At 34.4% G+C, this 18,143-nt stretch overlaps 1 protein-coding gene across 4 annotated transcripts; it reads left to right on the forward strand.

Moving 5' to 3' along the window:
- Window positions 1–2,911: 2,911 nt before the first annotated feature.
- LOC107888689 (serine/threonine-protein kinase BLUS1) lies at window positions 2,912–15,555 on the forward strand. 4 transcript variants are annotated; one of them, XM_016812861.2, is made up of 22 exons: window positions 2,912–3,288; window positions 3,745–3,797; window positions 3,984–4,385; window positions 4,515–4,769; window positions 5,305–5,429; window positions 5,547–5,591; window positions 5,699–5,780; window positions 5,885–5,953; window positions 6,038–6,208; window positions 6,298–6,363; window positions 6,615–6,683; window positions 6,795–6,938; window positions 7,057–7,130; window positions 7,468–7,725; window positions 8,070–8,161; window positions 8,263–8,333; window positions 12,983–13,108; window positions 13,203–13,245; window positions 13,333–13,379; window positions 13,747–13,808; window positions 13,888–13,939; window positions 15,079–15,555. In XM_016812861.2, the coding sequence occupies exons 3-22, from the start codon at window positions 4,218–4,220 to the stop codon at window positions 15,121–15,123; spliced, it is 2,064 nt and encodes a 687-aa protein (XP_016668350.1). In that variant the 5' UTR covers window positions 2,912–3,288; window positions 3,745–3,797; window positions 3,984–4,217; the 3' UTR covers window positions 15,124–15,555. The 4 variants fall into 4 exon arrangements, with proteins under 4 accessions (XP_016668350.1, XP_016668349.1, XP_016668348.1 ...); XM_016812859.2 differs by having other exon boundaries at window positions 2,953–3,288; window positions 3,963–4,385; XM_016812860.2 differs by lacking the exon at window positions 3,745–3,797 and having other exon boundaries at window positions 2,928–3,288; window positions 3,963–4,385.
- The last annotated feature ends 2,588 nt before the right edge of the window (window positions 15,556–18,143 follow it).

The following is an 18,143-nucleotide window of genomic DNA, read 5'->3' on the forward strand; positions in this document are numbered from 1 at the left end:
CCATTGTCTGTGCGGAGGTATTTTATCTATTTTCCCGTTTGTTTTAATCATAATTTTCCAAGAATTAAATGCGAAAAACACATCGCTTTTCTGCTTCAGGAAGAACGCCAAAACTTTTCTGGAAAAATCATCAATAAAGGTTAGCATATAATTAGCTCCACCTCTCGAAGGCACTCTGGATGGCCCCTACAGATCAAAAAGAATATACTCCCTTCGTGTTATGGATTCCTCTAGTGAATCGAACTCTCTTTTGCTTCCCAAAAACACAGTTCTCACAGAAATTCAGTTTGCAAATTCCTTTCCCATCAAGAAGTCCTCTTTTGCTCAATTCTACCATGCCATTCTCACTCATATGCCCTAGTAGCATATGCCAAAATTTAGTAATATCATCATCTGACAAGGAAGAGGAAGCGGCAGCTGTATCACCAGTAACAGTAGAACCCTGCAAAACATATAACTTGACAATATTTCTCTGCCCTTTCATCACAACAAGGGACCCTTTGGAAATCTTTAAAACCCCACTTTCAGCTGTGTATCTGTACCCTTTTGAATCAAGAGTACTCAATGAAATTAAATTTCTTTTCAATTCTAGAACATGTCGTACGTCATTAAGTGTTCTGACAACTCCATCAAACATCTTAACCTTAATTGTTCCAACACCTGCGATTTTACACAAAGCATTATTTCCCATCAAAACAACACCTTTAGATACTGTTTCGTAAGTTGTAAACCAATCCCGATTGGGACTCATGTGGAAGGTGCAGCCTGAACCAAGTATCCAGTCCTCGCTTACTTTAGAATCATTGACAGAAGCGACTAGAAGTTCACCATCGCTGTAGTCTTTTATAACATTAGCTTCACCGGAATTTTTTGATTGTTTTTCTTTTTGATTCGTAGCCTCCCTTTTAATCTTATTTTGTAGCTTATAGCACTCAGATTTGATGTGCCCTTTCTTCTTGCAAAGGTTACAAGTTTTACCTCTGTTTAAAGACTTTGATCTACCCTCAGATTTACCGTGAGGATTCCGTTCCTGTGTCCTTCCACGATTATCATCAGCATTCCGATCTTGTCTCCCACGAACAATGAGACCCTCTCCCTGAGAGTTGGGTTTAACCACAAGATGCTTCATCTTATCATACGAGGTCAAAGAATCATAAACCTCATTAATTGTGAGAGACTCGCGGCTATATAAAATCGTATCTCTAAAGGTTGAATAAGACGGGGGCAACGAACAAAGTAGAATCAACCCTAGATCTTCCTTATCATACTGAACCTCCATGGCCTCTAAGTTTGAGAGAATTTTTTTAAACACTATTAAGTGTTCGTGTACAGACGCACCTTCCTCCAAACGATGAGCATAAAGACGTTGCTTCATATGCAACTTGCTTGTTAGAGTTTTCGACATACATAATTGTTCTAGCCTCTTCCATAATGCAGCGGCGGTCTTCTCTTTCATCACATCCTGTAAAATTTCGTTGGACAAATACAGATTAATTATGTTAACGCCTTTCAATCCTTACGCTTCTTATCTTCATCTGTTAATGTTGAAGGCATTTTATCTATCCCTAGTAGGGTATCCTCCAGATCCATCTGTGCAAGAACTGCTTACATCTTAATTTGCCACAATGCAAATCTGGTGTTGTGATCCAACAACGAAATTTTATACTTCAAAGACGCAATTACCGTGATCGAGATAAACAACCCGGAAGCTCTGATACCAATTTGTAAAAAAAATAAAAAAAAAAATAAAAATAAAAAACACACAGATTTTTACGTGGAAACCTTTTCGGGAAAAAATCACGGGCAGAGGAGAAGAAAATTCACTATGTCGAATTCGAATACAATACAAGAGGAATAGACTATGTCTATTTATAGGCTTGTAAAGCCATATTCTAGTAAGACTGAAACACCTTATTCTAATCAATATCAAATAGATAGAATTTAATAAGGTTTAAAATACCTTATTCTAAAATAAAATAAAAGAAGTTTAATTCGATATGGATTCTTCTTTTATTTTATTTTACCACTGTATTTTACTTAAATAAAGATTTGAGTCACTTAATTCTAACATACAAAAAATATTTTTAAAAAAATTTATATGGATAAAGCACATCTATTGAGCACCCCGATAGTTGTACAATCATTAGATGTGAATAACGATTAATTTCGTTATTTGAGAATGATAAATAATTTATTGGTCCTAAAGTACCATATTTAAGTGCCATAGAGTTATTGATACATTCTTAATTAATATACTAATGGTATAATTGTTTTAATTCCGTGAGCAGGGGAAAAATTGTATACATTCTTAATTAATATTTAAAAATAAATAAACGAGATAGATTGTGATTTCTTAATCACCAATATAAAATTATGTAAAATTGTAGTATTGTTTTAACTTTAGTTATGGAGCTAATATATTTCACTATAAGTATATCAAACACTAATCTTCAAATTAAATCGATCTGATCAATCAAATCACTACTTTAAGATACAATTTGTGTGGACTCAAGTTGATTGACATTAAATTCAAGATTTGATCTTCGTGTTTAAAGTTTATTCTTTTTTCTTATTTAATGGTTGTCATATTATTACTTGTTTGAATTTAATTCGATTTGACTCGACTCGACTCAAATTTTTGACCATTAATATAAGCTAATGATGTATAAATCAATAAAATTATTGAAGCCATTTTTTAGGATGACACTAGGGTTGACCAAGGGAGGCAAAACAGGTGACAGCATTCACCTATCTGATAATTTGGCCCGATAAAATCACGGAACCCGCCCCAACAACGATATTTTCACCTACTAAAGCGAGAACCCCCAAAATCTCATCTAAATCGGGTCGGGTCCCTCTCATAATAATAATAATAATATTTTTTATCTCTGTATTTTTAGTCTGCGAAAAAAAACAAAAAGAGCTTAAAATATTCAAAAAAGGAAATTATTTTTACTTATTTATTTTCTTTGCAAACTGTGAAACTTGGAAGATTCGATCCAGGGACCTGAAACTCGAAGATTTTTTTTAATTAAAATAATTTTTTTATTTTTTATTAAAGTTTATAATATTTGTCAACCAATAATTATCATCGCCAAATCGTCATCGTTAGAGACGTCTTTGAGAAGAAGAAGAAGAGGAAAGAGGAGGAAGAAGAAAATATATGAGAAAATTGAAATCGAGTCTTTAATCGACTTGAGGTGGTGCTGTTGGGTTTCGATTTGTTTAATGCAAATTTTATATTCTGTTTTCAGGTTCAGCTCTGATTTGAATCTGCTGAAACCCTAGGTTTGTATCAAATCTGTGAATAAGTTTATCTTGCTTTTTTTTTTCTTCATATGTTTTTATGAAATTTTTTAGTTAGTTGTTTGAAATTGATGAATTTTGGTTGTGCTTTTAGTATTAGATTAGTTGTTTTTTAGAGGTAATGTGGAAGCTTGGAGAGATTTTATGAATGCTATACTATTTTGATGGTTAACAGTCGCAATTTAGGCTATCTGAACTGTTGTTTAAAAGCTGAATTTTCTGATCAAGAACTAGTTATTTGAATTGATTCTTAAAATTAATTGTTGCAAGGATGGGTGTTGAGTTTCCATGGTTTTTATTAGAAATTTTTCTTCTATATCATCTAATTGTTTTAATTTCTATAGGAAGGTAATTTTTACTTATTGGTTTTAATTGCTTTGGAAAAAGGGTCCGTTTGTAAAGAAGAATTAATTCCATTTCTTCTTGGGGTTTTTACAGGTTAAAACTACCCTACTACCAACTGCCTTCCGTACATCCTTTTAATTTTTTTGGTTAGTTTAAACAGAATTTTGGTTAGCTTTCGAGTGCATCTATTAGTTTCTTGCCATACAACATTTGCTATTCTTTAGGTTTCTATTTGCTATCTGGGGAAAACCACTTTTCTCATAGGCTTTGCTGATAGTTCAATGACAAGAGTACTTGGTTTGATGTGCAAGGTCTTCTGTGCTGTTAACTAGGATTGGGTTTAACTGGATCTGCATGCAATGGAGCGGACTGGATAAGCCTATTACCTTGATGAAGTCCATGAACTAGTACACTGTTGTGTGCTAAAGAAGAGAATATGCTACCAAATTGGAAGAAGCTCCGCATTAGGTTGACAGTCCAATCTTTAGTTGAAAGTTTGTTTTTGTTAATTGGAACATATAAGAGTAAAGAGGGTGGGTGGTAATGGTATGCTGTGAAAAGAAGCTATGGAGCAACCTTTTGAGAAACGTTTTCCAGTCAATGCAAAAGATTATAAGTTATATGAAGAAGTTGGAGAAGGTGTCAGTGCCACTGTGTACAGGGCTTTATGCATTCCACTTAATGAGATTGTTGCTATCAAGGTTCTTGATTTGGAGAAGTGCAATAACGATCTGGTAAGTACGGTATTTCATAATCTATCACTTGGGAAGCATGTTTACTTATGATTTATCTTTCAAGTCCCTGCAACTCTATGGCATAAAGAGTTCACATCATTTTAAGATTTTTGATCATGAATGATGCAGGATGGAATTCGTAGAGAGGTCCAGACTATGAGCTTGATTGATCACCCAAATTTATTACGGGCACATTGCTCATTTGCTACCGGTCACAACCTTTGGGTTGTGATGCCATATATGGCTGGGGGGTCTTGCTTGCATATAATGAAATCTGCTTTTCCTGAAGGTTTTGAAGAGCCTGTCATTGCTACTTTGTTGCGTGAAGTTCTTAAAGCTCTTGTTTATCTTCATGCTCATGGGCACATTCACAGAGATGTGAAGGTTCCTTATTGCCCTTTCTTCTTTTACTTTTATGCCATGTTTTTCTTCTTTATTTCTGCAAATAGTTTATATTCTGAGACCAACCTGGTTATTTATGGACTGTCTTCGGTAAAGATACATCTTAAGCTATATTTTCTTACTATCAATATGAATAACTTATAGTTCTTATCAAGTAATTGACAATATACGGAAAATGGGGGAAAATTTGCTCCTTCATTCCGTAGAGAAACCTTATGCTGATACCAGTATACTATTGAATCTCTTAGGGTCCATTTGGATAGGTGTTGAGGCTGGCTCTGGTGAGAGTGAAAACAATGATAGTGGTGAGATTGGATATCGTAGCATTGAGTTTAAAATTAGTGGTGGTCTATTACTTCAATATGATTTGTTCTTGTTGTTTCTTTGACAAGGAGGATGCCAGTTGTGCTACATATGTTGATAGCTTACTGCCTGTTATTTTGCCCTTGTTCCTTCCTACTCTTGTTCAGAAAATTTCTCTTTTATTCTTATATACATTTATAACTTATATTTGCAGGCGGGTAATATCTTAGTTGATTCTAATGGTGCGGTCAAGTTGGCAGACTTTGGAGTCTCAGCATGCATGTTTGATACTGGAGACAGACAGCGTTCTAGAAATACTTTTGTTGGAACTCCTTGCTGGTATTTGTTTTCCCTTGGCCTTTTGACTGTCAGAGATTGTAATCATGTATTTTACTATGGAAATTCAATTTTTGAGAGCTAATGATGACCACATGTGTCTTCTTGTTTTTATATCAGGATGGCTCCAGAAGTTATGCAGCAATTGCATGGTTATGACTTTAAGTGAGTTGATTGCCTCACTAATCTATACTCTTTCATTGCATTTCCTTTATTCTTTTCCTTTGTTATACCTTTTAAATATTCTGTTTCCTCTTCTTGTCTGTTTACAGAGCGGACATCTGGTCTTTCGGAATTACAGCTCTTGAACTTGCTCATGGCCACGCCCCATTTTCCAAGTATCCACCAATGAAAGTAAATATCAGTTGTTTGATAGTTAAACCAGTTGATTATTATTTGTATTTTGTTGTCATTCTTTTAGTTCTTACTTTAGTTGTTTAATCCCATTTCTGCTGCAGGTTTTGTTAATGACCTTGCAAAATGCTCCTCCTGGTCTAGACTATGAAAGAGACAAGAGGTTCTCAAAGGTTTGTGCTCGTCAATTGTCTTACTGATTTGTATCATTTGTTAGTATCTGATAGTAACATTGTGAAAGCTTTTTAATTCTCCAGTCTTTCAAGGAGTTGGTAGCTGCTTGCTTGGTGAAGGACCCGAAGAAACGTCCAACTTCAGAGAAGCTTTTGAAGCACCATTTCTTTAAACATGCACGCTCCTATGATTATCTAGCTCGTACCATTCTTGACGGCCTTGCTCCATTAGGTGAACGTTTTAGGGTGCTAAAGGTCTCTTACTTGCCCTTTTGTTTAATTGATGACCTTTGCTTAAGACGAGGAACTAATCTAGAATTCTGATCTGGTATTTTATGTTTCAGACGAAAGAAGCCGATCTTCTTGTACAGAATAAGGCTCTTTATGAGGACAAGGAGCAATTATCACAGGTGAATGGAGCTTTTTACATTTCTTGACAAAATTTGATAGTGCTAGCTTTTTCCCTTTATGTCTTAATAGTATTTTTCAGCCTTTTATTCTGAGTGAACCAATTGTTGTCATTGCCGCATCCATCTCAGGTCTTAAGGATAAGAGAAACTATTGTTGCTGGCTCTACTTTGACTAATGAATGACCATGTTATATAAAAAACTGTATGATTACATAGTACCATTCTGAATATGAATTCCTTTTACCTTGCAGCAAGAGTACATAAAAGGGATTAGTGCTTGGAATTTCAACCTAGAGGACTTAAAAAGTCAGGCTGCACTCGTAAGTGGTTTCAATTCCCCATCCAAGTTTTTGTTATTATTTATCTGTAGGTAGTCCTAGAACTGCTTTATATGTTTATCTCATCAGAAATGCCTATTGTTATACCTGCAGATTCAAGATGACGATGATGCACCAAATGCAGAAGATCAAGATGGGAGCAGGAAACAAAGGGACCGGCATGATGTAGTTGGGTTATCAGCTGAGAGGATATCTCCTGAAATGCCTAATAATTCCATTGCTGCAAGTAGCCAGGAGGTACCACTTATAACCCTAAAATGCTTTCTATACAATTCAATTGCAGCCCTTCTGTAGTTCCTTGATGCTTCGGTTAATCTTGTACTTCAGATTTACATCCTCCTTTTACTTGTTTCAGGACGGACTTAGTGATCTTCATGATTTGGAGAGTTCACTTGCTTCATTTCCTATTAAGCCACTTCAAGCACTCAAGTATGACATTTTTTATGCTTTCATGAACTGACTGCAAACAATTTATTGTTATAATGTAATTAGAAGGATATAGTTATTCACATTTGTCAGTCAAAAGGATTTGTAGGTCGTAATTTTTGCAAATAGAAAGCAGTATCTTGTCACAAGTTTAATAATTTAGTTTGAAGTTATTGGCTTTTTTTTTTTTTTACCCTCTTCTTTATATACTTTATGAACATATATGTTATCTATTAGACTAAGTACTACTTCTTTTCTGGAAAAAGAAAGATTGCCTGTCTAAGTGGTTTTTGGTAATTAGCTTCTTTGCATTGTTTTTCCAACTTTTTAATTGGTGCAGAGGCTGTTTTGACATTGGTGAAGCTGAGGGTACAAATGGTCCAAATTGGAAAGGTGTTACCCAATTGGAAAGTGAACAGTTAATTACAAAGTCATCAAGAGCCATGGACCAAGATGCTGGAAGAAATGAGGGTGAGAACTCCGGGCAAAGTAGCTCTTCCACACGCCAGGTCATTCCAGAGCATAAAAAGTTCTTGAGCGGTTCGCTAATACCAGATAGTGCCTATTCACCTAACAAGTTTACTGGAGATGGGGACAGGTAAGCTTTCTTTAAGTGAAGTTACCCTGAACTGAAAACTGTTATCACCAAACATTACAATACTTAAAGTGACATTTCCCAAAATATAGGAAGATATTTTTACCATTATCAAGCTCTAGATATGATGAGTTTCTGAATTCTACGGATTGCAAGTCTAGAGGAATCCTAGATGTATGTAGTACACTGGGACTTTCTTCTTGTATTGGTTATTGATTCTGTAGTTCAAAAGAACATTAGCTTTTTATTTTTATTTATTTATTTATTTATCGTTTCCCATTTACTTTACTGGAAAATCTTTGTATGCCAATTTATTTTAAATTGGGTTTATCAATTTTGTTTTGCAGGGACTTCCCACAGCCTAAATTTCCATCTGAACGCAACTACAGTGGTCCATTGTTGTACCGCCAGAGGAGAGAAACAAATAACCCTTCATCTGGTATATCGTGTTTTTATTTTCTTTCTTTTCTACTTAGAAGTGAAGCTACTTATTTGTACACAAATGAACTCCGTTTGGTGTCTTTGCCTCTTACTTACCAGAGGATTCATCAGAAGGAGCAGTTGTTCAGCGGGGACGCTTTAAGGTGACTTCAGCAGATCTCAGTCCCAAGGTACATCTGCTATATATTAAAATTCATACCTTCTGTGTATAAATTGACTTTGCAGCCTATTCGGTAGAATCTTCTGCTGTTGTACAATAAGCCAATAACATGCAACTTTGTACTGATAAGCAGTCTTTACTTGAAATCTTAAGGCACAGTTAGGAATTGATGCATATATGGAGTGTCTATATCTCTACCTGTCTCTAATAATTTGCTGCTGTGGAATTCATCTATCTGGATAAATATCCTACTTAATTGACCACCATTTGTTCGGCATTGTGTAACATGATGCATCAACAAAGTGGCATGTAGAAATCAGAGTATTTTTTTTTTATACTAAATAGAACATAAATCAGAGTTTTTATATACAACCTATGACACTACTTTAGGAAACTCTAAGTTAGGAAAGATACTAAATAGGAGATATGATCCCTTAAAATAAGAGATTTTAATAAAGAAAATATCTACAAAATATTCCTAAAATATTTATAGAATATTCCTACACTCCCCCTCAAGCTGGAGAATATACATTGTATAATCCCAGCTTGAATAGGAATTTATTGAACACAGGTTTTGGCAAAGCCTTGGTAAGAATGTCTGCAATCTGTCCTTCTGAAGGAATGTAAGAAAGAGTGGCTATCTTTTTGTTGACTTGATCAGCAATAAAATGCCTATCAATTTCAACATGCTTTGTTCGGTCATGTTGAACTGGGTTCTTGGCAATCTGAATGGCAGATTGATTATCACACAAAACTTCAAAGTGATCCTCCTGATTTGTGCCAAGTTCTTTTAGTAATTTAAGTAGCCAAATTCCTTCGCATATCCCCAAAGCTAGTGCTCTAAATTCAGCTTCAGCACTACTTCTTGAAACAACAGATTGTTTCTTACTTCTCCAAGTTGTAAGGTTACCCCAAACAAAAGTGCAGTACCCACTAGTGGATCTTCTTTCAGTGAGATCTCCAGCCCAACTAGAGTCTGTAAAAATCTTAACAGTTCTTCTTGTGTCTTCTTAAACATTAAGCCGTGTCCTGGAGTTTTCTTCAAGTACTTGAGAATTCTATTTGCTGCTGCCATATGCTCTTCAGTAGGATTAGTCATGTGTTGACTTATCACATTTACGGGAAAATCTATATCTGGCCTTGTCAAGGATAAGTAGATTAGTTTCCCAACTAACCTTTGAAATTTCTCTCTGTCTACTAAGGACTCATCTTCTTTATTGAATCTCAAGTTTGCCTCCATTGGTGTATCAGCCGGCTTACAGCCAAGAAAACCAGTTTCTTTGAGTAAATCAAGTACATACTTTCTCTGGTTGATCACAAGTCCTTCTTTTGATCTTGCCACCTCCATTCCTAGGAAATACCTTAGCTTTCCCAAGTCCTTGGTTTCGAATTCCCTGTTTAACAACTTCTTCAAATTGCTAATCTCTTCCTCATCATCTCCAGTAAGAATGATGTCATCCACATACACAATTAGGATAGCTTTCTTATTTGTAGAAGTTACCTTGATGAAAAGCGTATGATCGGCAAGGGACTGCTTGTAGCCATTTTGAAGAATGACTTTAGTGAACCTCTCGAACCAAGCTCTGGGTGATTGTTTTAACCCGTATAGAGACTTGTTGAGCTTGCAAACCTTGTTGCTACCTTCAATAGACTTTGAGCCAGGTGGCAATTGCATATAGACTTCTTCCTCAAGCTTGCCATTAAGAAATGCGTTTTTTACATCAAGTTGGTGTAATTTCCAATCGCAATTTACAGCCAAACTTAGGAGTACTCGAATAGTGTTAAGCTTTGCCACAGGTGCAAAAGTTTCTGTGAAGTCTATCCCATATGTCTGCGTGAAACCTCTGGCCACTAGTCTAGCTTTGTATCGTTGGATACTGCCATTGGAGTTATACTTTACAGCAAAGATCCATTTACAGCCGACAGCCTTTTTTCCTTGAGGAAGGTCTGTAATGGTCCAAGTAGCATTTTTCTCTAGTGCACAAATTTCCTCTTCAACAGCCCTTCTCCATTTTGGATCCTTTAGAGCTTCAGCTATGCTTGTGGGAACCTGTTCTTTATCCAAAGTTGCTGTAAATGCTTGAAAAGACGGCATCAATGAATTATAACCAGTAAATTTTTCAATAGGATGCTTGGTGCACTGTCTAACCCCTTTTCTAATAGCAATAGGAAAGTCATCTAGAGTAGTGGACTTACTGATTTCTTCTTCCATTTCGGCAGTTGGACCCAAATCCAATTCTCGGCAAGAATCAGATTGCAAAACAGTCTCAGGGATATGTCTTCTTTTTCTTGTGTAGACACGAAGCTGTTTGGGTGATGGTGTTTTTTGAAGACTGTCAATTGGAGTAGGTGTATTTTCAGGAAGAGTGTTTAAAGTGGGTGTAGGTGAATTAGTCATAGGTACTACAGGAGAATCAATGGGAGCATTCACAGGTGACAGATCTGCAGGTAATGACGAACAAGATGGCAATTCTGAAGGTTGAGAATGAAGATTAGAAGGAGATACCTGTTGTGGCTGAAAATCACTCCATGTTTCCCCCTGAATTTCAGCCTGAGTGAAATAGGAATCCTGCTCATAAAATGTTATATCCATAGTGGTGAAAAATCGTTTAGAAGGAGGATGATAGCATTTATAACCCTTCTTAAGTGAAGAATACCCAACCAATACACATTTTAAAGACTTAGGATCTAACTTGGACTTATTAGGAGCAATATTTTGGATAAAAACAGTGCAGCCAAAAATTTTAAGTGGCAGAATGGAGGAGATAGGCTTAAAATGAGGAAAGTGCTGCAAAAATATAGATTGAGGCGTTTGAAATTTTAAAACCTTACTAGGCATCCGGTTGATTAAATATGTGGCAGTTAATAAGGCTTCCCCCACAAATATTTAGGAACATTAGTGGTAAATAGAAGAGAACGAGTAACTTCAAGAAGGTGCCTATTTTTTCTTTCGGCAACGCCGTTTTGCTGTGGGGTTCCAACACAAGAACTAATCTGAACTATGCCCTTTTCCTTAAAAAAATCACCTAAAGACCTAGCAAAAAATTCACTGCCATTATCAGATTTAAAGAGCTGGATTTTAGACCCAAATTGAGTGAGAACCATGTTATAAAATTGCACAAAAACACTAGCAGTTTCAGATTTATCTTTCAGCAAATAAGTCCAAGTTATCCTACTGTGATCATCAATAAAAGTGATAAACCACTTACAATTATCAGCATTCTTCACCCGAGAAGGGCCCCAAATATCACTATGGATCAAAGCAAAAGGGTAAGAAGGCTTGTATGTAGAAGGAAAATAAGATGATTTAGTATGTTTGGCAAGAGAGCAAACTTTGCAAGAAAAAGAATTAGGCCTTTTATTAATGAATAGAGTAGGAAACAATTTTGCAAGGTATTGGAAACTAGGATGGCCTAAACGAAAGTGCCATAACATAACAGTATCAACTTTTCCTAAAGTGGTAAATGACTTGGAGATCTCGATTTTAGGAGAGGTAGGGAGGATGTAGAGACCATTATGCAAGCTGGCCTTACCAATCATCTTCTTCGAGTTCAGTGCCTGCAAAGTACAATCACGATCATTAAAAATTACAGAGCAGTGCAAGTCTGTGGACAATTTACTAACAGAGATGAGATTGCACGCCAGATTTGGTACAAAGAGAACATTTTTAAGTGCAATCTGTTCATTGAGAATAACAGTGCCATGTCCCTCTATTTTGCACAAGGTACCATCAGCCGTTTTGACAGCTTTACCAAAGGTATGGAAAAAATTGTGAAACAATGCCTTGTTACCAGTCATATGATCCGTAGCACCAGAATCGATGATCCAATTAGGAGTCAACTGGGAGGAGAAAAATGCAGTAGAAGAAAGGTTACCTTCTGGATCTTTTATGACCAGATTACCTTCACAAGACCCTTCAAGAAAATTGTTGCCATTCAATCGATGGCAGGTGATAGTCAGACCAGACGAATCTGATGGAGCATCGGAACCAGAAAAATTTTCTGGATTTGAAGTAATCTCCGAAGTAGGAGAAGGAGTTTCGGACATGGTCTAGGTTGAAAAAGAAATTGTAACCTAAGCTCTGATACCATGTAGAAATCAGAGTTTTTTTTTTATACTAAATAGAACATAAATCAGAGTTTTTATATACAACCTATGACACTACTTTAGGAAACTCTAAGTTAGGAAAGATACTAAATAGGAGATATGATCCCTTAAAATAAGGGATTTTAATAAAGAAAATATCTACAAAATATTCCTAAAATATTTACAGAATATTCCTACATGGCATGCATCTGATTCCATCAACTGTTCTATTTTAATGTCATACTGAATAAATCATACTTCTACTGAAGGGTTATGACTACATTCTAAAATGATTACACTGCAGACGTTGGTTTCATATTTTTTTTGTTTCTTTGCATATGGCTTGACTTGTGTTGCTTATCCATTTCAAGTTCTTGTTGCTACCTTTGAAAACTTTGTGGTTTATGCTTTTGTCATCTCAGCCCACACAGTTGCTCCTGCAAACTGTCTCCTTTGAGCGTCAATGTGTATTTTAATTTGTGTGCTTTCGCGATGAATAATAAGGATGGAACCTAGCAATTTATCATCTAGGCAATGGCTTTGTAACCATTGCCATTATTTTCTCTCATTCAGGGACCTACCAACTGCACTTTTAACCCGGCCACTGGAGGTTCAACCAGTCCAACGTCGCTAAACCTTAGAGCAAGTGCAGTTCTCCCATCTCTACAATGCATTTTGCAACAGAACACCATGCAAAGGGTATGTTTGTTCTCCTTACATCTCATCTTATCTCATCTCAGCTCACAGTGGTTGCCTGTCTTAAACAAGTCCCTTTTTTGATAATTGCTGACAGGAAGAGATCATCAGACTGATCAAATATTTGGAGCAATCATCTGGTAGTGCCTCTATACTTGGATCGTCCACTTTTCTGGTGCTCAATTGTGGAAGAAATTATGATGCTAAAATTTACATCTTTTATATAGGTAAGCTCGGGGACTTGTCAGAGGTGGGCACCAATGACCTTTTGCAGGTAATTAATCAACCCTAGCTTCTTAGTAACCATGCGACCTTTCTTAATGTAATGTTCCATGGTGTACATTTCCCTATTATTTATGATTTCTTATAACCTGGATTCCATCTAATGTAAATCCCTGATTTTTCTCATGCGAGTCTCTTGTATTGGCGACCTTTTTGTGGTGCAAAAGAGGTCTTAGCCTAGAGATAGGGGAAGAGATTGTGGATTCTGGGATTTTAATCTTAGCCCTGCTAAATACCACTTCTTTCTGGTGATAGAACGAACCTACTGAGCTATGCTCTGAGTTCTTGTATTGCCATACCTTGTTAAAAATTTTATTTTTCTAGAGGAATGATGAAGGTGTTGCAATTGTGTTTGGCAGATACCACCTTCTTCTACAAGGGAAAGAGAGCTGCAATCTCAGGTGCTTCAGCTGCAACAGAGGTATGAGTTGAAGCACAAATGGTACTGATTTTCCTTATTTATTTTACATTTTACTTGAAAACTTCATTTCTTTTCTCAGTATTGGGAACCTCGTTGAGGAATTGCAGAGACGGAAAATGAAGAACATGCAGGTTTGCCCTTTAACCTTGAATTAAATGTATAATGTGATGCTATGCTACCTAAACTCTTCATTTTCCTTAAAGTATCTGTTTTTTATACGTGTTCGGCATGGTTGTTAAGAACTGGACCTGTCTTGGTTTGGTGGTTCAACCATGTAAGTTGAGCTATTAAATTAGAAAACCAGTAAAAACCAGGAAATGGGAACTGAAAAACCAGTTGAAATGCGGTAAAATCTGTTTGTATTTTGGTTAAATTTGGAGTTTTTTAACAAAATTGGTCCTGGTTTTTCAAGATGATATGATCTTCCAAATATGAAAAAAAAAAGAAAAAGAAAAAAAGAAAAAAGGATTGAGCGTACATATTTTTGAACACTTACATGCATCAGACATTCATACTTGAGTCAGGTTATATGGGTTTCGTGTTATGAAATGACATAATGACAAAAATAACCTTTTAACGCTTATCTCTTTTGTCAATTTAACTTTTATTATTTTTGAGCTTCAAAAAGAGTTGAATTGATTTTTTTTATAACAAAAATATTGATTAAAACGTAAAATTTTTATTTTTAAATATGGTAAACTCACATGGCATGTGGGCTTTATGCATTTTTATGAATTTCTTTATGAATTTTGATTTTTTTTATAATTTTAAAATTATTTGTTGACGCAACTTAGCATAAAGTGCACACATAGATTATCATGCTAACATCATAAAAAAGTTAATGTTTTAGTCAATATTTTCGTTAAAAGAAAGCCAATTTTACTTTTTTTAAAAGGTAAAGGTAAAAGGTAAATGATCAAAATTATCTAAAAAGGAAAAGAATGAGGGTTAAATTGATAAAAAATATAAAGGTTAAAATTTTCATTATGTCTTATGAAATTAATGATCTCTTACGGATTTTTATACATACCAAATTAGATGCTCTTGTTGTTTCAATCTATGTTACTTGGACTTTTTAAGGCTCGTGTAGGATTTAGTGTATGTTTTTTTCTTTTACCTTTATAACCTCGTGCTCATTTGCCAACATGTTTGGGATATAAGTTTGAACACAACTACTTTATCATAGAAAATGAAGAGTTTAGGATATATATATATATATATAGTGTTGACTGGAACTTGAGTTGATTTTATTTTGTGTCATCACTTGCAGTTAGAGAAACAATTAAATAAAGCATTGGCCAACAACAAAAAGTGAAGGGTTTGAAACACAGAAACAAAAATTAGAAAGCTTGGTGGAGTTGATACTTTAAACGGCCTCTGGTCCAGTGCGTAGGGTTCATAAAAAGGGTTGAAATATAGGAGTAAGAGTGCCTTCTTTCTTATTTTTATTGTATTATTATTATTTTTGAGTGTACCATATATAGATATAACAATATGATATATAAATATATATGGCCTTGTGTTAAAAAGCCATCCGAGTGGACGCCCCAATTTTGCAATGCCATAATCCTTGAATTTGAGTTGAGGTTGAGTCTCATGTAATGTAACTTTGTTGTAATTTATTAATTCACATCCACAGCCACAGGATATTGTAATATAAATTACAATCTCTCTCCCTCCCATTCTCCATGTCTTTAATATCCCTCTTTTCAACTCTGAATAAAATAAAGGTCAATTTACAGTTTTAGCCCCTTTTTTTATGTAATTCTTTTTTTGGTACGGGGAAGAGGGAGTAGGTTGTTTAGATTTGAAGTTGAGATTAAGTATCAATTGAATACTTTATAACAATGCAAGTCTTTTGTTATTTTATCAATGGATTAGTTGACTAATTTTACATAATTTTTATATTGTTATTACTAAGCCTAGCATTATTATCGGATGTTAATAATTATAATTACAATTAGACCCGATAGAGATTAAGAGTACTTAAAAGTTGTTAAATTTACTTGTAGAACTAGAAATAGATGGATGTGGTTGGTTCCCTGATGGCAAGCGATAATTATCTGAATGGGCTATAGCTAGGAACCCAACCGGACAGAGAGGTGATTTTTTTGTATCACAAAATTTGGATTGTATTTTAGTGCTTTTATTCAACAAATGGGTAAATTAACCACTATTTGAGTAAAATGGCCTTACGTTTTGATTTGGTGTTTGTATAATAATAAATTTAGCCATAGACTTTTACATATTTATTTGGTTTGACTTTTATTGGAAGTAAATTAGAAATTTTTAAAAATAATAGGACTAAAGGGTGAAAAAGGTCTTAATAACAAATTAATAATCAATTAAGCCCTTTTAAAATTTAAAAATTATTTATGAAATCATAAAAATTATAGAAAAGGGATATAAAAATTTAAAAGTATACATTCTTATTAAATAATAATACTGACCCAATAAAAGAGAATCTTATAACTATTAGATTTTAATGAGTTAGTTTTGTTATTTTTTAATAAGTATTTTATAATTTTAAAATCTTTATAACATTTTATTATTATTAAATTTATGATTTTTAAATAATTTTTAAATTTTAAAAGGGCTTAATTGATTTCTATTCATGGCTAATGGTCTTAAAAACCTTTCAATTTTTTCAATTTTTTTTGCACTCAATTGAGCCTTTCAATGATAGAATTATAATCAATTAAACTCTTTGACTTTTAACTCTAACGGTCAATGTTACAAAGCAAACAACCATAGTTTTTTAGGTTGTTTTCAGCACGTGGCATGCTAGAATTATATTACCTGTCAAAAATTAGTATTTTATATATAAAATCATTAAAATGCATTAAAATCGATAAAAAATTACTAAAAGTCATAAAAGTTATAGAAAGTCATAAAAATATATAAATATTATAAAAAATATTTTTAAACATTATAAAAATATTAAATTGAAAAATGATAAAAATATTAAATTTTAAAAATAATTAAAATTAAAAAATATTATAAATTATGAAAAAAATAAAAAATAAAATTATGGTCTTTTTAAATATATAAAATTATTAAAAATATTTAAAAAACCAATAAAATTTTAAAAAGTATTATAAAATGTTATAAGAAGTATAAAAATATAAACTAAATTAAAAATATATGAAAAACAATAAAAAAACTATTTTTTTTTCATTTGCACGCTAACCATCATTAACACTACAACACCTATTAAAATTATAAAATACTTACTTGATCCTTGAAGCTATCTGTTGGGTTGATTTTGACATAAATGACAATTAAAAATTAATTTTGGTTTTGGGTCGATTTTGGAGAGAGAAATAAAAATGCATCCAACGAGACGCGTTTTATGTTGATTTGGCAGGAAAATGTGTCCTGTAGGACGCATTTTCCTACCATGTCGAGTGAAAACGCGTCTTGCTAGACACTCTTTCACTTTCTCTCTCCTCGAATATTTTTAGAGTTTTAGGGTTTTTGTTTTTTTGTATAAGGTTGGAAATTTGTGGGAACAAATTTATTTGTGTTTGTGTTTGAGGTAGATATTGCGAAAGCTTAAATGTATATTTAAGTTGATGGTGATGCGATAGCTCTCGGAGGCCTATACATTTCAGTTGTCGTGTCGGGATGAAACTATTGCTTTAGAATAGATGCCCATCACATTGCAACTTAGGCTTCGAGTTCATGGTGCTTATATAGTCACGAGTTGAAGTATAACTAGGGCTCGTACTTGACAGATGTTAATGTGCAGTCACGGGTTGGAGTATAACTGGAGAGCCCAGTTGACGGTGGTTATGCGGTCATGGGTTCAATTTCCACCTCACCAGAAGAATATGGTTTGAAAACCTGATACATAAGTTTGACATCATAATCATAGGAAAAAACTCAAGGTCTCTCGAGTATAATCACCTTAATCTTTTTGTCTATCTCCACCAAACACAATATCATTAACCCCCATCTTCTCTGAAACTTATGATGGAGTTGGGGGCAAGAAGACTCTCAAGGGGGAGTGACTTTGTCGTTGAAGAGAAGATAAAACGTGAGTCGGGGCGGCAACAATTGTATTTATTAATGCATTCTTTAATCACATCAACTGTTGTCGGCCCGAAAGGACTTTCATCTTTTCTCCACCACCATAGTCATTCCCCTTGAGAGTCCTCTTGCCCCCAACTCCTTCACAGGTTTCAGAGAAGATAGAGGTTAATGATACTACATTTGGTGGAGATGGAAAAAAAGATTAAGGTAATTATACTGGAAATCCTCTGAGTTTTTCCCTATGATTATGATGTCAGACTTATGTATCAGGTTTACAAACCATATTTTTCTAGTAAGGTG

The sequence above is a fragment of the Gossypium hirsutum genome, chromosome A09 (genome assembly GCF_007990345.1).
Source record: "Gossypium hirsutum isolate 1008001.06 chromosome A09, Gossypium_hirsutum_v2.1, whole genome shotgun sequence".
Taxonomy (NCBI): Eukaryota; Viridiplantae; Streptophyta; class Magnoliopsida; order Malvales; family Malvaceae; genus Gossypium; species Gossypium hirsutum.

Coding starts and splice junctions, on each gene's coding strand:
- LOC107888689 (XM_016812861.2), top strand. CDS start 4,218: ATGGAGCAACCTTTTGAGAAACGTTTTCCAGTCAATGCAAAAGATTAT. Junction 5,954..6,037: donor GAGACAAGAGGTTCTCAAAG/GTTTGTGCTCGT, acceptor TTAATTCTCCAG/TCTTTCAAGGAGTTGGTAGC. Junction 7,726..8,069: donor TTTACTGGAGATGGGGACAG/GTAAGCTTTCTT, acceptor TTTGTTTTGCAG/GGACTTCCCACAGCCTAAAT.